This window comes from Panulirus ornatus, chromosome 49 (genome assembly GCF_036320965.1).
Source record: "Panulirus ornatus isolate Po-2019 chromosome 49, ASM3632096v1, whole genome shotgun sequence".
NCBI lineage: Eukaryota > Metazoa > Arthropoda > Malacostraca > Decapoda > Palinuridae > Panulirus > Panulirus ornatus.
Genome location: NC_092272.1, coordinates 10,155,437 through 10,170,558, shown reverse-complemented (window position 1 = coordinate 10,170,558; position 15,122 = coordinate 10,155,437). Strand labels below are relative to the sequence as shown.

The 15,122-nt window shown below is 42.4% G+C and overlaps 1 protein-coding gene across 4 annotated transcripts in view; it reads right to left on the bottom strand.

Annotated features, from left to right (window-relative positions):
* Mys45A (SDA1 domain containing protein Mys45A) overlaps positions 1 to 15,122 on the bottom strand; it is a 91,625-nt gene that overhangs the window by 59,299 nt on the left and 17,204 nt on the right. For 3 of the 4 annotated variants that reach the window (XM_071690954.1, XM_071690953.1, XM_071690955.1), the window contains exon 3: positions 5,405 to 5,596. The exons of the other annotated variant lie outside the window; for it this stretch is intronic. In XM_071690954.1, coding sequence (XP_071547055.1) covers positions 5,405 to 5,596 — 192 coding nt within the window. The remainder of the gene's footprint in view (positions 1 to 5,404; positions 5,597 to 15,122) is intronic. 4 annotated transcript variants of the gene reach the window in all.

Sequence of the window (15,122 nt, the reverse complement as noted above, 5' to 3'; positions counted from 1 at the left end):
TCCATGTGCCCAAACCACTTCAAAACACCCTCTTCTGCTCTCTCAACCACACTCTTTTTATTTCCACACATCTCTCTTACCCTTACGTTACTCACTCGATCAAACCACCTCACACCACACATTGTCCTCAAACATCTCATTTCCAGCACATCCATCCTCCTGCGCACAACTCTATCCATAGCCCACGCCTCGCAACCATACAACATTGTTGGAACCACTATTCCTTCAAACATACCCATTTTTGCTTTCCGAGATAATGTTCTCGACTTCCACACATTCTTCAAGACCCCCAGAATTTTCGCCCCCTCCCCCACCCTATGATCCACTTCCGCTTCCATGGTTCCATCCGCTGCCAGATCCACTCCCAGATATCTAAAACACTTTACTTCCTCCAGTTTTTCTCCATTCAAACTCACCTCCCAATTGACTTGACCCTCAACCCTACTGTACCTAATAACCTTGCTCTTATTCACATTTACTCTTAACTTTCTTCTTCCACACACTTTACCAAACTCAGTCACCAGCTTCTGCAGTTTCTCACATGAATCAGCCACCAGCGCTGTATCATCAGCGAACAACAACTGACTCACTTCCCAAGCTCTCTCATCCCCAACAGACTTCATACTTGCCCCTCTTTCCAAAACTCTTGCATTTACCTCCCTAACAACCCCATCCATAAACAAATTAAACAACCATGGAGACATCACACACCCCTGCCGCAAACCTACATTCACTGAGAACCAATCCCTTTCCTCTCTTCCTACACGTACACATGCCTTACATCCTCGATAAAAACTTTTCACTGCTTCTAACAACTTTCCTCCCACACCATATATTCTTAATACCTTCCACAGAGCATCTCTATCAACTCTATCATATGCCTTCTCCAGATCCATAAATGCTACATACAAATCCATTTGCTTTTCTAAGTATTTCTCACATACATTCTTCAAAGCAAACACCTGATCCACACATCCTCTACCACTTCTGAAACCACACTGCTCTTCCCCAATCTGATGCTCTGTACATGCCTTCACCCTCTCAATCAATACCCTCCCATATAATTTACCAGGAATACTCAACAAACTTATACCTCTGTAATTTGAGCACTCACTCTTATCCCCTTTGCCTTTGTACAATGGCACTATGCATGCATTCCGCCAATCCTCAGGCACCTCACCATGAGTCATACATACATTAAATAACCTTACCAACCAGTCAACAATACAGTCACCCCCTTTTTTAATAAATTCCACTGCAATACCATCCAAACCTGCTGCCTTGCCGGCTTTCATCTTCCGCAAAGCTTTCACTACCTCTTCTCTGTTTACCAAATCATTTTCCCTAACCCTCTCACTTTGCACACCACCTCGACCAAAACACCCTATATCTGCCACTCTATCATCAAAGACATTCAACAAACCTTCAAAATACTCACTCCATCTCCTTCTCACATCACCACTACTTGTTATCACCTCCCCATTTGCGCCCTTCACTGAAGTTCCCATTTGCTCCCTTGTCTTACGCACTTTATTTACCTCCTTCCAGAACATCTTTTTATTCTCCCTAAAATTTAATGATACTCTCTCACCCCAACTCTCATTTGCCCTTTTTTTCACCTCTTGCGCCTTTCTCTTGACCTCCTGTCTCTTTCTTTTATACATCTCCCACTCAATTGCATTTTTTCCCTGCAAAAATCGTCCAAATGCCTCTCTCTTCTCTTTCACTAATACTCTTACTTCTTCATCCCACCACTCACTACCCTTTCTAATCAACCCACCTCCCACTCTTCTCATGCCACAAGCATCTTTTGCGCAATCCATCACTGATTCCCTAAATACATCCCATTCCTCCCCCACTCCCCTTGCTTCCATTGTTCTCACCTTTTTCCATTCTGTACTCAGTCTCTCCTGGTACTTCCTCACACAGGTCTCCTTCTCAAGCTCACTTACTCTCACCACCCTCTTCACCCCAACATTCACTCTTCTTTTCTGAAAACCCATACAGATCTTCACCTTAGCCTCCACAAGATAATGATCAGACATCCCTCCAGTTGCACCTCTCAGCACATTAACATCCAAAAGTCTCTCTTTCGCACGCCTGTCAATTAACACGTAATCCAATAACGCTCTCTGGCCATCTCTCCTACTTACATAAGTATACTTATGTATATCTCGCTTTTTAAACCAGGTATTCCCAATCATCAGTCCTTTTTCAGCACATAAATCTACAAGCTCTTCACCATTTCCATTTACAACACTGAACACCCCATGTATACCAATTATTCCCTCAACTGCCACGTTACTCACCTTTGCATTCAAATCACCCATCACTATAACCCGGTCTCGTGCATCAAAACCACTAACACACTCATTCAGCTGCTCCCAAAACACTTGCCTCTCTTGATCTTTCTTCTCATGCCCAGGTGCATATGCACCAATAATCACCCACCTCTCTCCATCAACTTTCAGTTTTACCCATATTAATCGAGAATTTACTTTCTTACACTCTATCACATACTCCCACAACTCCTGTTTCAGGAGTATTGCTACTCCTTCCCTTGCTCTTGTCCTCTCACTAACCCCTGACTTTACTCCCCAGACATTCCCAAACCACTCTTCCCCTTTACCCTTGAGCTTCGTTTCACTCAGAGCCAAAACATCCAGGTTCCTTTCCTCAAACATACTACCTATCTCTCCTTTTTTCACATCTTGGTTACATCCACACACATTTAGGCACCCCATACATACATACATACATACATTAAATACCCTTACCAACCAGTCAGCAATACAGTCACCCCCTTTTTTAATAAATTCCACTGCAATACCATCCAAACCAGCTGCCTTGCCGGCTTTCATCTTCCACAAAGCTTTTACTACCTCTTTTCTGTTTACCAAATCCTTCTCCCTAACCCTCTCACTTTGCACACCACCTCGACCAAAACACCCTATATCTGCCACTCTATCATCAAACACATTCAACAAACCTTCAAAATACTCACTCCATCTCCTTCTCACATCACCACTACTTGTTATCACCTCCCCATTTGCCCCCTTCACTGAAGTTCCCATTTGCTCCCTTGTCTTACGCACTTTATTTACCTCCTTCCAAAACATCTTTTCATTCTCCCTAAAATTTAATGATACTCTTTCACCCCAACTCTCAACTCTCATTTGCCCTCTTTTTCACCTCTTGCACCTTTCTCTTGACCTCCTGCCTCTTTCTTTTATACATCTCCCACTCATTTGCATTATTTCCCTGTAAAAATCGTCCAAATCCCTCTCTCTTCTCTTTCACTAATAATCTTACTTCTTCATCCCACCACTCACTACCCTTTCTAATCTGCCCACCTCCCACTCTTCTCATGCCACAAGCATCTTTTGCGCAAGCCATCACCGCTTCCCTAAATACATCCCATTCCTTTCCCACTCCCCCTACTTCCTTTGTTCTCACCTTTTTCCATCCTGTACTCAGTCTCTCCTGGTACTTCCTCACACAGGTCTCCTTCCCAAGCTCACTTACTCTCACCACTCTTTTCACCCCAACATTCTCTTTTCTTTTCTGGAAACCTCTACAAATCTTTACCTTCGCCTCCACAAGATAATGATCAGACATCCCTCCAGTTGCACCTCTCAGCACATTAACATCCAAAAGTCTCTCTTTCGCATGCCTATCAATTAGCACGTAATCCAATAACGCTCTCTGGCCATCTCTCCTATTTACATACGTATACTTATGTACATATCTCTTTTTAAACCAGGTATTCCCAATCACCAGTCTTTTTTCAGCACATAAATCTACAAGCTCTTCACCATTTTCATTTACAACACTGAACACCCCATGTACACCAATTATTCCCTCAACTGCCACATTACTCACCTTTGCATTCAAATTACCCATCACTATAACCCAGTCTTGTGCATCAAAACTACGAACACACTCACTCAGCTGCTCCTAAAACACTTGCCTCTCATGATCTTTCTTCTCATGCCCAGATGCATATGCACCAATAATCACCCCTCTCTCTCCATCAACTTTCACTTTTACCCATATCAATCTAGAGTTTACTTTCTTACACTCTATCACATACTCCCACCACTCCTGTTTCAGGAGTAGTGCTACTCCTTCCCTTGCTCTTCTCCTCTCACTAAACCCTGACTTTACTCCCAAGACATTCCCAAACCACTCTTCCCCTTTACCGTTGAGCTTCGTTTCACTCAGAGCCAAAACATCCAGGTTCCTTTCCTCAAACATACTACCTATCTCTCCTTTTTTCTCATCTTGGTTACATCCACACACATTTAGACACCCCAATCTGAGCCTTCGAGGAGGATGAGCTCTCCCTGCATGACTCCTTCTTCTGTTTCCCCTTTTAGAAAGTTAAAATACAAGGAGGGGAGGGTTTCCAGCCCCCCGCTCCTGTCCCCTTTAGTTGCCTTCTACGACATGTGAGGAATGTGTGGGAAGTATTCTTTCTCCCCTATCCCCTAACTGATTTAAATGGTTATCGGCTTATATAAAGGATGTTACATGACTTGTCTGTATGTTATGGGGAGATTATGCTGTTCTACTGAACCTGGCAGTGTGATTTTCAGTTCCCTCAGCAATCAGGAGGAGACCAGTGAAATTTCCTCCTTTAGCAGTTCTTCCCTGCCTTTGTTTGACCCTTTCCCCCTCAGATAGTTCTTCCCTGTCTCTGTCTAATACCATGACTGAGACTGAGAGAGAATCTTTCCATGTCGTAGGCATGAAGGATATGTTTCATCATCACTAATATGTGGTGGTTCTCACAGTACTCATTCAAGCAGTCCCATATCTCTAGTAGTGATGTGCACAATTCTGGAGAATAAAATTTACATCCTTTCCCTAAACTGGCATTTAACTTTCTAAAGCCAGTTGAAGCATTTTCAGGGGTAGTTAAATTTGCACTTTCCTAGTAAGATATGCAAGTTTTGCCATACTTGCAATTTCTCAATGGGTAGTATATACAGACTTTGTGCATCCTGAAATTTTATCTCACACTCGATGTACCCATGGCCAGTCCTGAGAGTTTCCTGGCTTCCACTTCAGAATGGAACACATGACATATTTTTCAATTTTCATTCTTAATAACAATATTTCTATTGTCAATTAAGCAAAAAAATTAATCTAATTATATAATCACAAGACAAATCTTATAGGGCACCATGCAGTTTCAGAGTTATGCTACATTCAGTGGTAGGGAAATGATGGACTCCTTTGGAGAAAGAAACTCCTTAGTGAGAATGCACTCTTTTTCAATCTTGAACAATGATACAACCTTAATGAAGGTGACTTCTCACTGTGGCATAACCACCAACAGGCAGAGTTTACTAACACCTTTGGTCAACATACAATAGTCAGTACAATCACTTCAACTCACCTGGCAATGGAGTAGCTGAAAGAAGAGTGTGTGAAGATCAGTGGGAGCAAGCATGTTTTTACTGCGCAGCAAAACAAGTGACTTAACAAACGACATTCGCATTTCTGGATGTAATACAGAGCCATGGCGCTTCAACATGGTAACCATTTCTTGAGGAAACTCACTCAACTTCTCTGGGTAACAATGAGATATCTGCAAATACAAGAGGAATAATCATTCTACATGTTATGTACCAACTCCAACTCACTCTTTTATTGAAATGAAATTCTGGTACATTCAAGCAATCAATCATAGTATTTTTCAACAGATCCTATTCATTATCTTTAAAGATCTCGTTATTTTAGTACCTGAATCATAGGTTCCCAATGAGTGAGTTCCTTTGCAATTAATAAGAATTACAAACAACTACAATCAAAACCATACCTCCTCACTCTCAACTTCATCAAAACTAAAATGTCTTGAGAAAACAGCAAAATTAAAAAATGAAAGCCAGAAGGACTAGGTCTACAGACCTTTTTCTGAGAGCATTCACACAAAAGATGCACGTAAACTCAAATGAAAGCATGATGATAACAATTATTTTGAACAAACAATCCAGGTCTACTTGGGTGAGCAAAATGTAAGAGGAATAAATGAATGTAGGTATAAATTATGTACATGTGTACATATGTATATGTCTGTGTGTGTATATATACATATGTATATGTTGAGATGTATAGGTATGTATATGTGCGTGTGTGGACGTGTATGTATATACATGTGTATTGGAGGAAGGGAAGTGTTTTAGATATCTGGGAGTGGATTGGCAGCAGATGGTACCATGGAGCAGAAGTGTGTGTGTGTGTGTGTGTGTGTGTGTGTGTGTGTGTGTGTGTGTGTGTGTGTGTGTGTGTGTGTGTGTGGGGGGGGGGGGGGGGGGGGGGGGGGCAAAAGTTGTGGGAGTGTTGAAAAATGTGTGGAAGGCGAGAACACTATCTCAGAAAGCAAAAATGGGTGTTTGAAGGACTAGTGGTTCCAACAACGTTATATGGTTGCAGCGCATGGGCTATAGATAGGGTTGTGCGGAGGAGGGTGGATGTGTTGGAAATGAGATGTTTGAGGACAATATGTGGTGTGAGGTGGTTTGATCGAGTAAGTAATGAAAGGGTAAGAGAGATGTGTGGTAATAAAAAGAGTGTAGTTGAGAGAGCAGAAGAGGGTGTATTGAAATGGTTTGGTCACATGGAGGGAATGAGTGAGGAATGACTGACAAAGAGGATATATGTGTCAGAGGTGGAGGGAATGAGGAGAAGTGGGAGACCAAATTGGAGGTGGAAGGATGGAGTGAAAAAGATTTTGAGCAATTGGGGCCTGAACATGCAAAAGTGTGAGAGGTGTGCAAGGAATAGAGTGAATTGGAATGATGTGGTATACCGGGGTCGACGTGCTGTCAATGGATTGAACTAGGGCATGTGAAGCGTCTGGGATAAACCATGGAAAGTTTTGTGGGGCCTGGATGTGGAAGGGGGATATGGTTTTGGTGCATTATATATGACAGCTAGAGACTGAGTGTGAACGAATGTGGCCTTTGTTGTCTTTTCCTAGCGCTACCTTGCGTGCGTGCAGGGTGAGGGGGTTGTCATTTCATGTGTGGCGGGGTGGCGACGGGAATGAATAAAGGCAGCACATATGAATTATGTACATGTGTATATATGTATATGTCTGTGTATGTATGTATATGTATATGTTGAAATGTATAGGTATGTATATGCGCATGTGTGGACGTGTATGTATATACATGTGTATGTGGGTGGGTTGGGCCATTCTTTTGTCTGTTTCCTTGCACTACCTCGCTAATGCAGGAGACAGCGACAAAGTATAATAAAATATAAATAAATAGGTATAAATGAATGTAAGATGAAGAAGTAAAGTTGCTAGCGAAAAAGAAAAGAGGGGCATTTGGGCTGTACTTACAGGGAAGGAGTGCAAATGATTGGGGGTTGTATAACAGAAAATGGCAGCAAGTCAAAGGAGGGTGCAGGGGTTGAAAAAGAGGGTAAATGAGAGTTGGGGTGGGGAAGTATCAATGACCTTTAGGGAGAATAAGATATTTTGCAAGGAGGTTAATAATGTGAAAAAAGAACAAATTAGAGCATCAATGAATAGAGCAAAAGGGGAAGTGATAATGGGTAGTGATGAAGTGAATATTCTGAAGGACTGTTGAATGTGTCTGATAATAGGGTAGCAGATGTTGGGCGTTTGGGTAGGAGTGACATGAGAGTCATGGACTGTGGCTTGATGAAGACAGAAGAGGTAATGAAAGCCTTTCATAAGATAAAATGTGGCAAGGCAGCTGGAGGAGATGGTATTGCAGTTGAACTGATTAAAAAAGTGAGTGACTCTGTTGATGATTGGTTGGTAAGGATATTCAATGCATGTACGGATCATGGTAACACCATTTAAAGGCAAGGGAGAATAAGGTGAGTGTTTAACTTACAAAGGTACACATTTGTTGAGTGTACTTGATAAATTGTATGGAAGGATACTGATTAAGAGGGTGAGGGCACATACAGATCAGCATATTGGGGAGGAGCAGTGTGGTTTCAGAAGTGGTAGAGGATGTGTGGATCAGGTGTTTGCTTTAATGAATGTTTGAGAAAATCTTAGAGAAACAGATAGGTCTGTATGTGGCTTTTATGGCTCTGGAGAAAGCATATGATAGGGCTGATAGAGATTCCTTGTGGAAGGTCTGAGAGGAAAGCTGCTAGAGGCAATGAGAAGTTTTTATCAAGGGTGTAAGGCTTGTACACAAAAAGGAAGAGAGGAGAGAGAACGGTTCCAAGCAAGGGGTAGTCTGTGGCAGGTGTGTGTGATATCACCATGGGTGTTTAATTGGATGGGTTGATGAGTGAGGTTAATGCAAGAGTCTTGGGGAGACTGGCAAGCATGTAATCTATGAGGGATGAAAGGGCCTGGGAAGTTAGTCAGTTGTTGTTTGTTGATGGCACAGTACTGGTGGCACATTCAAATAAGGAACTGCAGAAGCTCATGACTGAATTTGGAAGAGTGTGGGAAAGGAGTAAGTGGAGAGTACATGTGAATAAAAGCAAGGTTTTTAGGTTCAGCAGGGTTGAGTGACAGGTTAACTGGGGTGCAAGTTTCAATTGAAAAAACTGGAGGAAATGAAATATTTGAGGACAATATGTGGTGTGAGGTAGTTTGATCACGTAAGTAATTGTATTAACTTTCTAAAATGGGAAACAGAAGAAGGAGTCACGCGGGGAGTGCTCATCCTCCTCGAAGGCTCAGAGTGGGGTGCCTAAATGTGTGTGGATGTAACCAAGATGTGAAAAAAGGAGAGATAGGTAGTATGTTTGAGGAAAGGAACCTGGATATTTTAGCTCTGAGTGAAACGAAGCTCAAGGGTAAAGGGGAAGAGTGGTTTGGGAATGTCTGGGGAGTAAAGTCAGGGGTTAGTGAGAGGACAAGAGCAAGGGAAGGAGTAGCACTACTCCTGAAACAGGAGTTGTGGGAGTATGTGATAGAATGTAAGAAAGTAAATTCTCGATTAATATGGGTAAAACTGAAAGTTGATGGAGAGAGGTGGGTGATTATTGGTGCATATGCACCTGGGCATGAGAAGAAAGATCATGAGAGGCAAGTGTTTTGGGAGCAGCTGAATGAGTGTGTTAGTGGTTTTGATGCACGAGACCGGGTTATAGTGATGGGTGATTTGAATGCAAAGGTGAGTAATGTGGCAGTTGAGGGAATAATTGGTATACATGGGGTGTTCAGTGTTGTAAATGGAAATGGTGAAGAGCTTGTAGATTTATGTGCTGAAAAAGGACTGATGATTGGGAATACCTGGTTTAAGAAGCGAGATAAACATAAGTATACTTATGTAAGTAGGAGAGATGGCCAGAGAGCGTTATTGGATTACGTGTTAATTGACAGGCGTGCGAAAGAGAGACTTTTGGATGTTAATGTGCTGAGAGGTGCAACTGGAGGGATGTCCGATCATTATCTTGTGGAGGCTAAGGTGAAGATTTGTATGGGTTTTCAGAAAAGAAGAGTGAATGTTGGGGTGAAGAGGGTGGTGAGAGTAAGTGAGCTTGGGAAGGAGACCAGTGTGAGGAAGTACCAGGAGAGACTGAGTACAGAATGGAAAAAGGTGAGAAAAATGGAAGTAAGGGGAGTGGGGGAGGAATGGGATGTATTTAGGGAATCAGTGATGGATTGCGCAAAAGATGCTTGTGGCATGAGAAGAGTGGGAGGTGGGTTGATTAGAAAGGGTAGTGAGTGGTGGGATGAAGAAGTAAGAGTATTAGTGAAAGAGAAGAGAGAGGCATTTGGACGATTTTTGCAGTGAAAAAATGCAACTGAGTGGGAGATGTATAAAAGAAAGAGACAGGAGGTCAAGAGAAAGGTGCAAGAGGTGAAAAAAAGGGCAAATGAGAGTTGGGGTGAGAGAGTATCATTAAATTTCAGGGAGAATAAAAAGATGTTCTGGAAGGAGGTAAATAAAGTGCGTAAGACAAGGGAGCAAATGGGAACTTCAGTGAAGGGCGCAAATGGGGAGGTGATAACAAGTAGTGGTGATGTGAGAAGGAGATGGAGTGAGTATTTTGAAGGTTTGTTGAATGTGTCTGATGATAGGGTGGCAGATATAGGGTGTTTTGGTCGAGGTGGTGTGCAAAGTGAGAGGGTTAGGGAAAATGATTTGGTAAACAGAGAAGAGGTAGTAAAAGCGTTGCGGAAGATGAAAGCCGGCAAGGCAGCAGGTTTGGATGGTATTGCGGTGGAATTTATTAAAAAAGGGGGTGACTGTATTGTTGACTGGTTGGTATGGTTATTTAATGTATGTATGACTCATGGTGAGGTGCCTGAGGATTGGCGGAATGCGTGCATAGTGCCATTGTACAAAGGCAAAGGGGATAAGAGTGAGTGCTCAAATTACAGAGGTATAAGTTTGTTGAGTATTCCTGGTAAATTATATGGGAGGGTATTGATTGAGAGGGTGAAGGCATGTACAGAGCATCAGATTGGGGAAGAGCAGTGTGGTTTCAGAAGTGGTAGAGGATGTGTGGATCAGGTGTTTGCTTTGAAGAATGTATGTGAGAAATACTTAGAAAAGCAAATGGATTTGTATGTAGCATTTATGGATCTGGAGAAGACATATGATAGAGTTGATAGAGATGCTCTGTGGAAGGTATTAAGAATATATGGTGTGGGAGGCAAGTTGTTAGAAGCAGTGAAAAGTTTTTATTGAGGATGTAAGGTATGTGTACGTGTAGGAAGAGAGGAAAGTGATTGGTTCTCAGTGAATGTAGGTTTGCGACAGGGGTGTGTGATGTCTCCATGGTTGTTTAATTTGTTAATGGATGGGGTTGTTAGGGAGGTAAATGCAAGAGTTTTGGAAAGAGGGGCAAGTATGAAGTCTGTTGGGGATGAGAGAGCTTGGGAAGTGAGTCAGTTGTTGTTCGCTGATGATACAGCGCTGGTGGCTGATTCATGTGAGAAACTGCAGAAGCTGGTGACTGAGTTTGGTAAAGTGTGTGGAAGAAGAAAGTTAAGAGTAAATGTGAATAAGAGCAAGGTTATTAGGTACAGTAGGGTTGAGGGTCAAGTCAATTGGGAGGTGAGTTTGAATGGAGAAAAACTGGAGGAAGTGAAGTGTTTTAGATATCTGGGAGTGGATCTGGCAGCGGATGGAACCATGGAAGCGGAAGTGGATCATAGGGTGGGGGAGGGGGCGAAAATTCTGGGAGCCTTGAAGAAGGTGTGGAAGTCGAGAACATTATCTCGGAAAGCAAAAATGGGTATGTTTGAAGGAATAGTGGTTCCAACAATGTTGTATGGTTGCGAGGCGTGGGCTATGGATAGAGTTGTGCGCAGGAGGATGGATGTGCTGGAGATGAGATGTTTGAGGACAATGTGTGGTGTGAGGTGGTTTGATCGAGTAAGTAACGTAAGGGTAAGAGAGATGTGTGGAAATAAAAAGAGCGTGCTTGAGAGAGCAGAAGAGGGTGTTTTGAAATGGTTTGGGCACATGGAGAGAATGAGTGAGGAAAGATTGACCAAGAGGATATATGTGTCGGAGGTGGAGGGAACGAGGAGAAGAGGGAGACCAAATTGGAGGTGGAAAGATGGAGTGAAAAAGATTTTGTGTGATCGGGGCCTGAACATGCAGGAGGGTGAAAGGAGGGCAAGGAATAGAGTGAATTGGAGCGATGTGGTATACCGGGGTTGACGTGCTGTCAGTGGATTGAATCAAGACATGTGAAGCGTCTGGGGTAAACCATGGAAAGCTGTGTAGGTATGTATATTTGCGTGTGTGGACGTATGTATATACATGTGTATGGGGGGGGGGGTTGGGCCATTTCTTTCGTCTGTTTCCTTGCGCTACCTCGCAAACGCGGGAGACAGCGACAAAGTATAAAAAAAAAAAAAGTAATGAAAAAGTAAGAGAGAGATGTAGTAATAAAAAGAGTGTGGTTGAGAGAGCTGAAGAGGGTATGCTGATGGTTTTGTCATATGGAGAAAATGAGTGAAGAAAGGCAAACAAAGAGGATATATTTGTCTGAGGTGGAGGGAACAATAAGAACAGAGAGACCAAGATGGAGATGAAAGGACAGAATAAAAAAAGATTCTGAGTGATCAAGGCCTGAACATGCAGGAGGGTGAAAGGCATGTGAGGGATATAGTGGAAACTGTAGGACTTACAGAAAAGGGAAATCAAACATCTTAAGTAGATGTCAGACAGGGCTGAAAGGTCGTAGGACCTTTGACTGGAAAGGAGAGAAGGGTGTGACATGAGGCTTGAAAGTAGTGTGTACTGTCATAAAAGAGATGATGTAGCACTGTGAAGAAAAGATGAGTGGTTTGAAAAGATGTTTGATTGCAAGTGTGCCAGCAAGTGAAAAGAAGTTGTAAAACTTAAATGTGAGAGGTTAAGAATTTCTGTAATGACTTCATATCCACCATATAATGAAAGAGGAAAGATTATGGATGCCTTCTGGAAAGAATCTCAAAGAGCATAAGAGAAAATATATCTCGGGGAAAAACAATGTGTGGTGGTTACCCTGATTAGATGGATAGGAACAGAATGGAGCATGGAGTGATAGATGGGTATGGGATCCCAGGTGAAAAGGATGCTTGTGAAAGAACAAATGGTTTATGTGATCAATAGCTACAAACAGCATTGTACAATAATCTAACCCATTTCACAGGGACAATTGACTTAAGTCAACTCATATTAATATTTCAATTGTGCAAATTGATATCAGTCTACAGCTGCAAAAAAACTACGCTAACAATTGCTAATCTTCCCCAAGTTTGAAAATTGCTTCCCAAACAACCTTGTCTCCCAAAATTTAGGAACTGCTTCTAGACACACATACAAATGTCATAAGGCTGAGTTAAATCCCACCCATGCTGCCTACATAGCAATGATTTATACATTTCTTTTATTAGTTTCACATCAATAAAGTATTTCAGTCTAGTCTCACTTTTAATGATCACGATGGAAACTTTTTGTTTCACATGACAATTTCTCACAAGGATTTTTTTTTTTTGGGGGCAACTTGAGAAGAAAATGACATACTGTCAACTGAAATTGGGACTAATCAGCCCAAGAGTACCCTGATACACATTTTTTTCTTACATATATGACTACGCCAGGATAAATTTCTATGACAGAATGCTGGTATTACCCATGATCTAAAGGCTCTTGAAGTCATGCTCCATCTCTGCACCCACTTTGATTTGATCAAGTAAGTAACGAAAGGGTAATAGTGTGGTTGGGATAGCAGAAAAGGGTATGCTGAAATGGTTTGGGCATATGGAATGAATGAGTGAGGAAAGACTGACAAAGAGGATATATGTCTCAGAGGTGGAGGGAACAAGAAGAAGGAGACCAAATTGGCGGAAGGATGGAGTGAATAAGATTTTGAGTAATCAGACCCTGAACATATAGGAGGGTGAGAGACATGCACAGAATAGAGTGAAGTGGAACAATGTGGTATACCAAGGTCAATGTGCTGTCAATGGACTGGACCAGGGCAAGTGAAACATCTAGGGTAAACCATGGAAAGGTCTGTTGGGCCTGGATGTGAAAAGGGAGCTGTGGTTTTGGTGCATTACACATGACAGCTAGAGACTGAGTGCGAACGAGGGAGTGCTGATCCATGTGTGGCGGTGTGGCGACGGGAATGGCCGAGGGCAGCAATCGTAAATATGTACTTGTGCATATATGTATTTCCTGATATGTTTCCCCTTTCAAAAAGTTAAAATACAAGGAGGGGAGGGTTTCTATCCCCCCGCTCCCATCTCCTTTAGTCACCTTCTATGACACGTGAGGAGTGTGTGGCAAGTATTCTTTCTCCCCTATTGCCAGGGATTTTATTCATTTATTTTCTATATATTTTGCTTTGTCGCTGTCTCCCGCGTTAGCGAGGTAGCGCAAGAAAACAGATGAAAGAATGGCCCAGCCCACCCACATACACATGTATATACATACACATCCACACACACAAATATGCATACCTATACATCTCAATGTACACATATATATACACACACAGACATATACATATATACACATGTACATAATTCATACTGTCTGCCTTTATTCATTCCCATTGCCACCTCACCACACATGGAATAACATCCCTTCCCCCTCACGTGTGCGAGGTAGCGCTAGGAAAAGACAACAAAGGCCACATTCGTTCACACTCAGTCTCTAGCTGTCATGTAATTATGCACCAAAACCACAGCTCCCTTTCCACATCCAGGCCCCACAGAACTTTCCATGGTTTACCCTAGACGCTTCACATGCCCTGGTTCAATTCATTGACAGCATGTCGACCCGGTATACTACATCATTCCAATTCACTCTATTCCTTGCATGCCTTTCACCCTCCTGCATGTTCAGGCCCCGATCACTCAAAATCTTTTTCACTCCATCTTTCCACCTCCAATTTGGTCTCCCACTTCTCCTCGTTCCCTCCACCTCCGACATATATATCCTCTTGATCAATCTTTCCTCACCCATCCTCTCCATGTGACCAAACCATTTCAAAACACCCTCTTCTGCTCTCTCAACCACACTCTTTTTATTTCCACATGTCTCTCTTACCCTTACATTACTTACTTGATCAAACCACCTCACACCACATATTGTCCTCAAACATCTCATTTCCAGCACATCACCCTCCTGCGCACAACTCTATCCATAGCCCATGCCTCGCAACCATACAACATTGTTGGAACCACTATTCCTTCAAACATACCCATTTTTGCTTTCAAAGATACTGTTCTCGACTTCCAAACATTCTTCAAGGCTCCCAGAATTTTCAACCCCTCCCCCACACTATGATTCACTTCCGCTTCCATAGTTCCATCTGCTGCCAGATCCACTCCCAGATATCTAAAACACTTCACTTCCTCCAGTTTTTCTTCCATTCAAACTTTACTCCCAATTGACTTGACCTCACCTACTGTACCTAATAACCTTGCTCTTCTTCTTATTTACTCTTAACTTTCTTCTTATCACACACTTTACCAAACTTAGTCACCAGCTTCTTGCATTTTCTTCACATGGAATAAGTCATCGCTGTATCTTCAGCGAACAACAATGACTCACATCCAAGCTATCTCATCCACAACAGACTGCATCACGTGCCCTCTTTCCAAAATCTTGCATTTACCTCCCTAACAACCCCATCCACAAACAATGTTA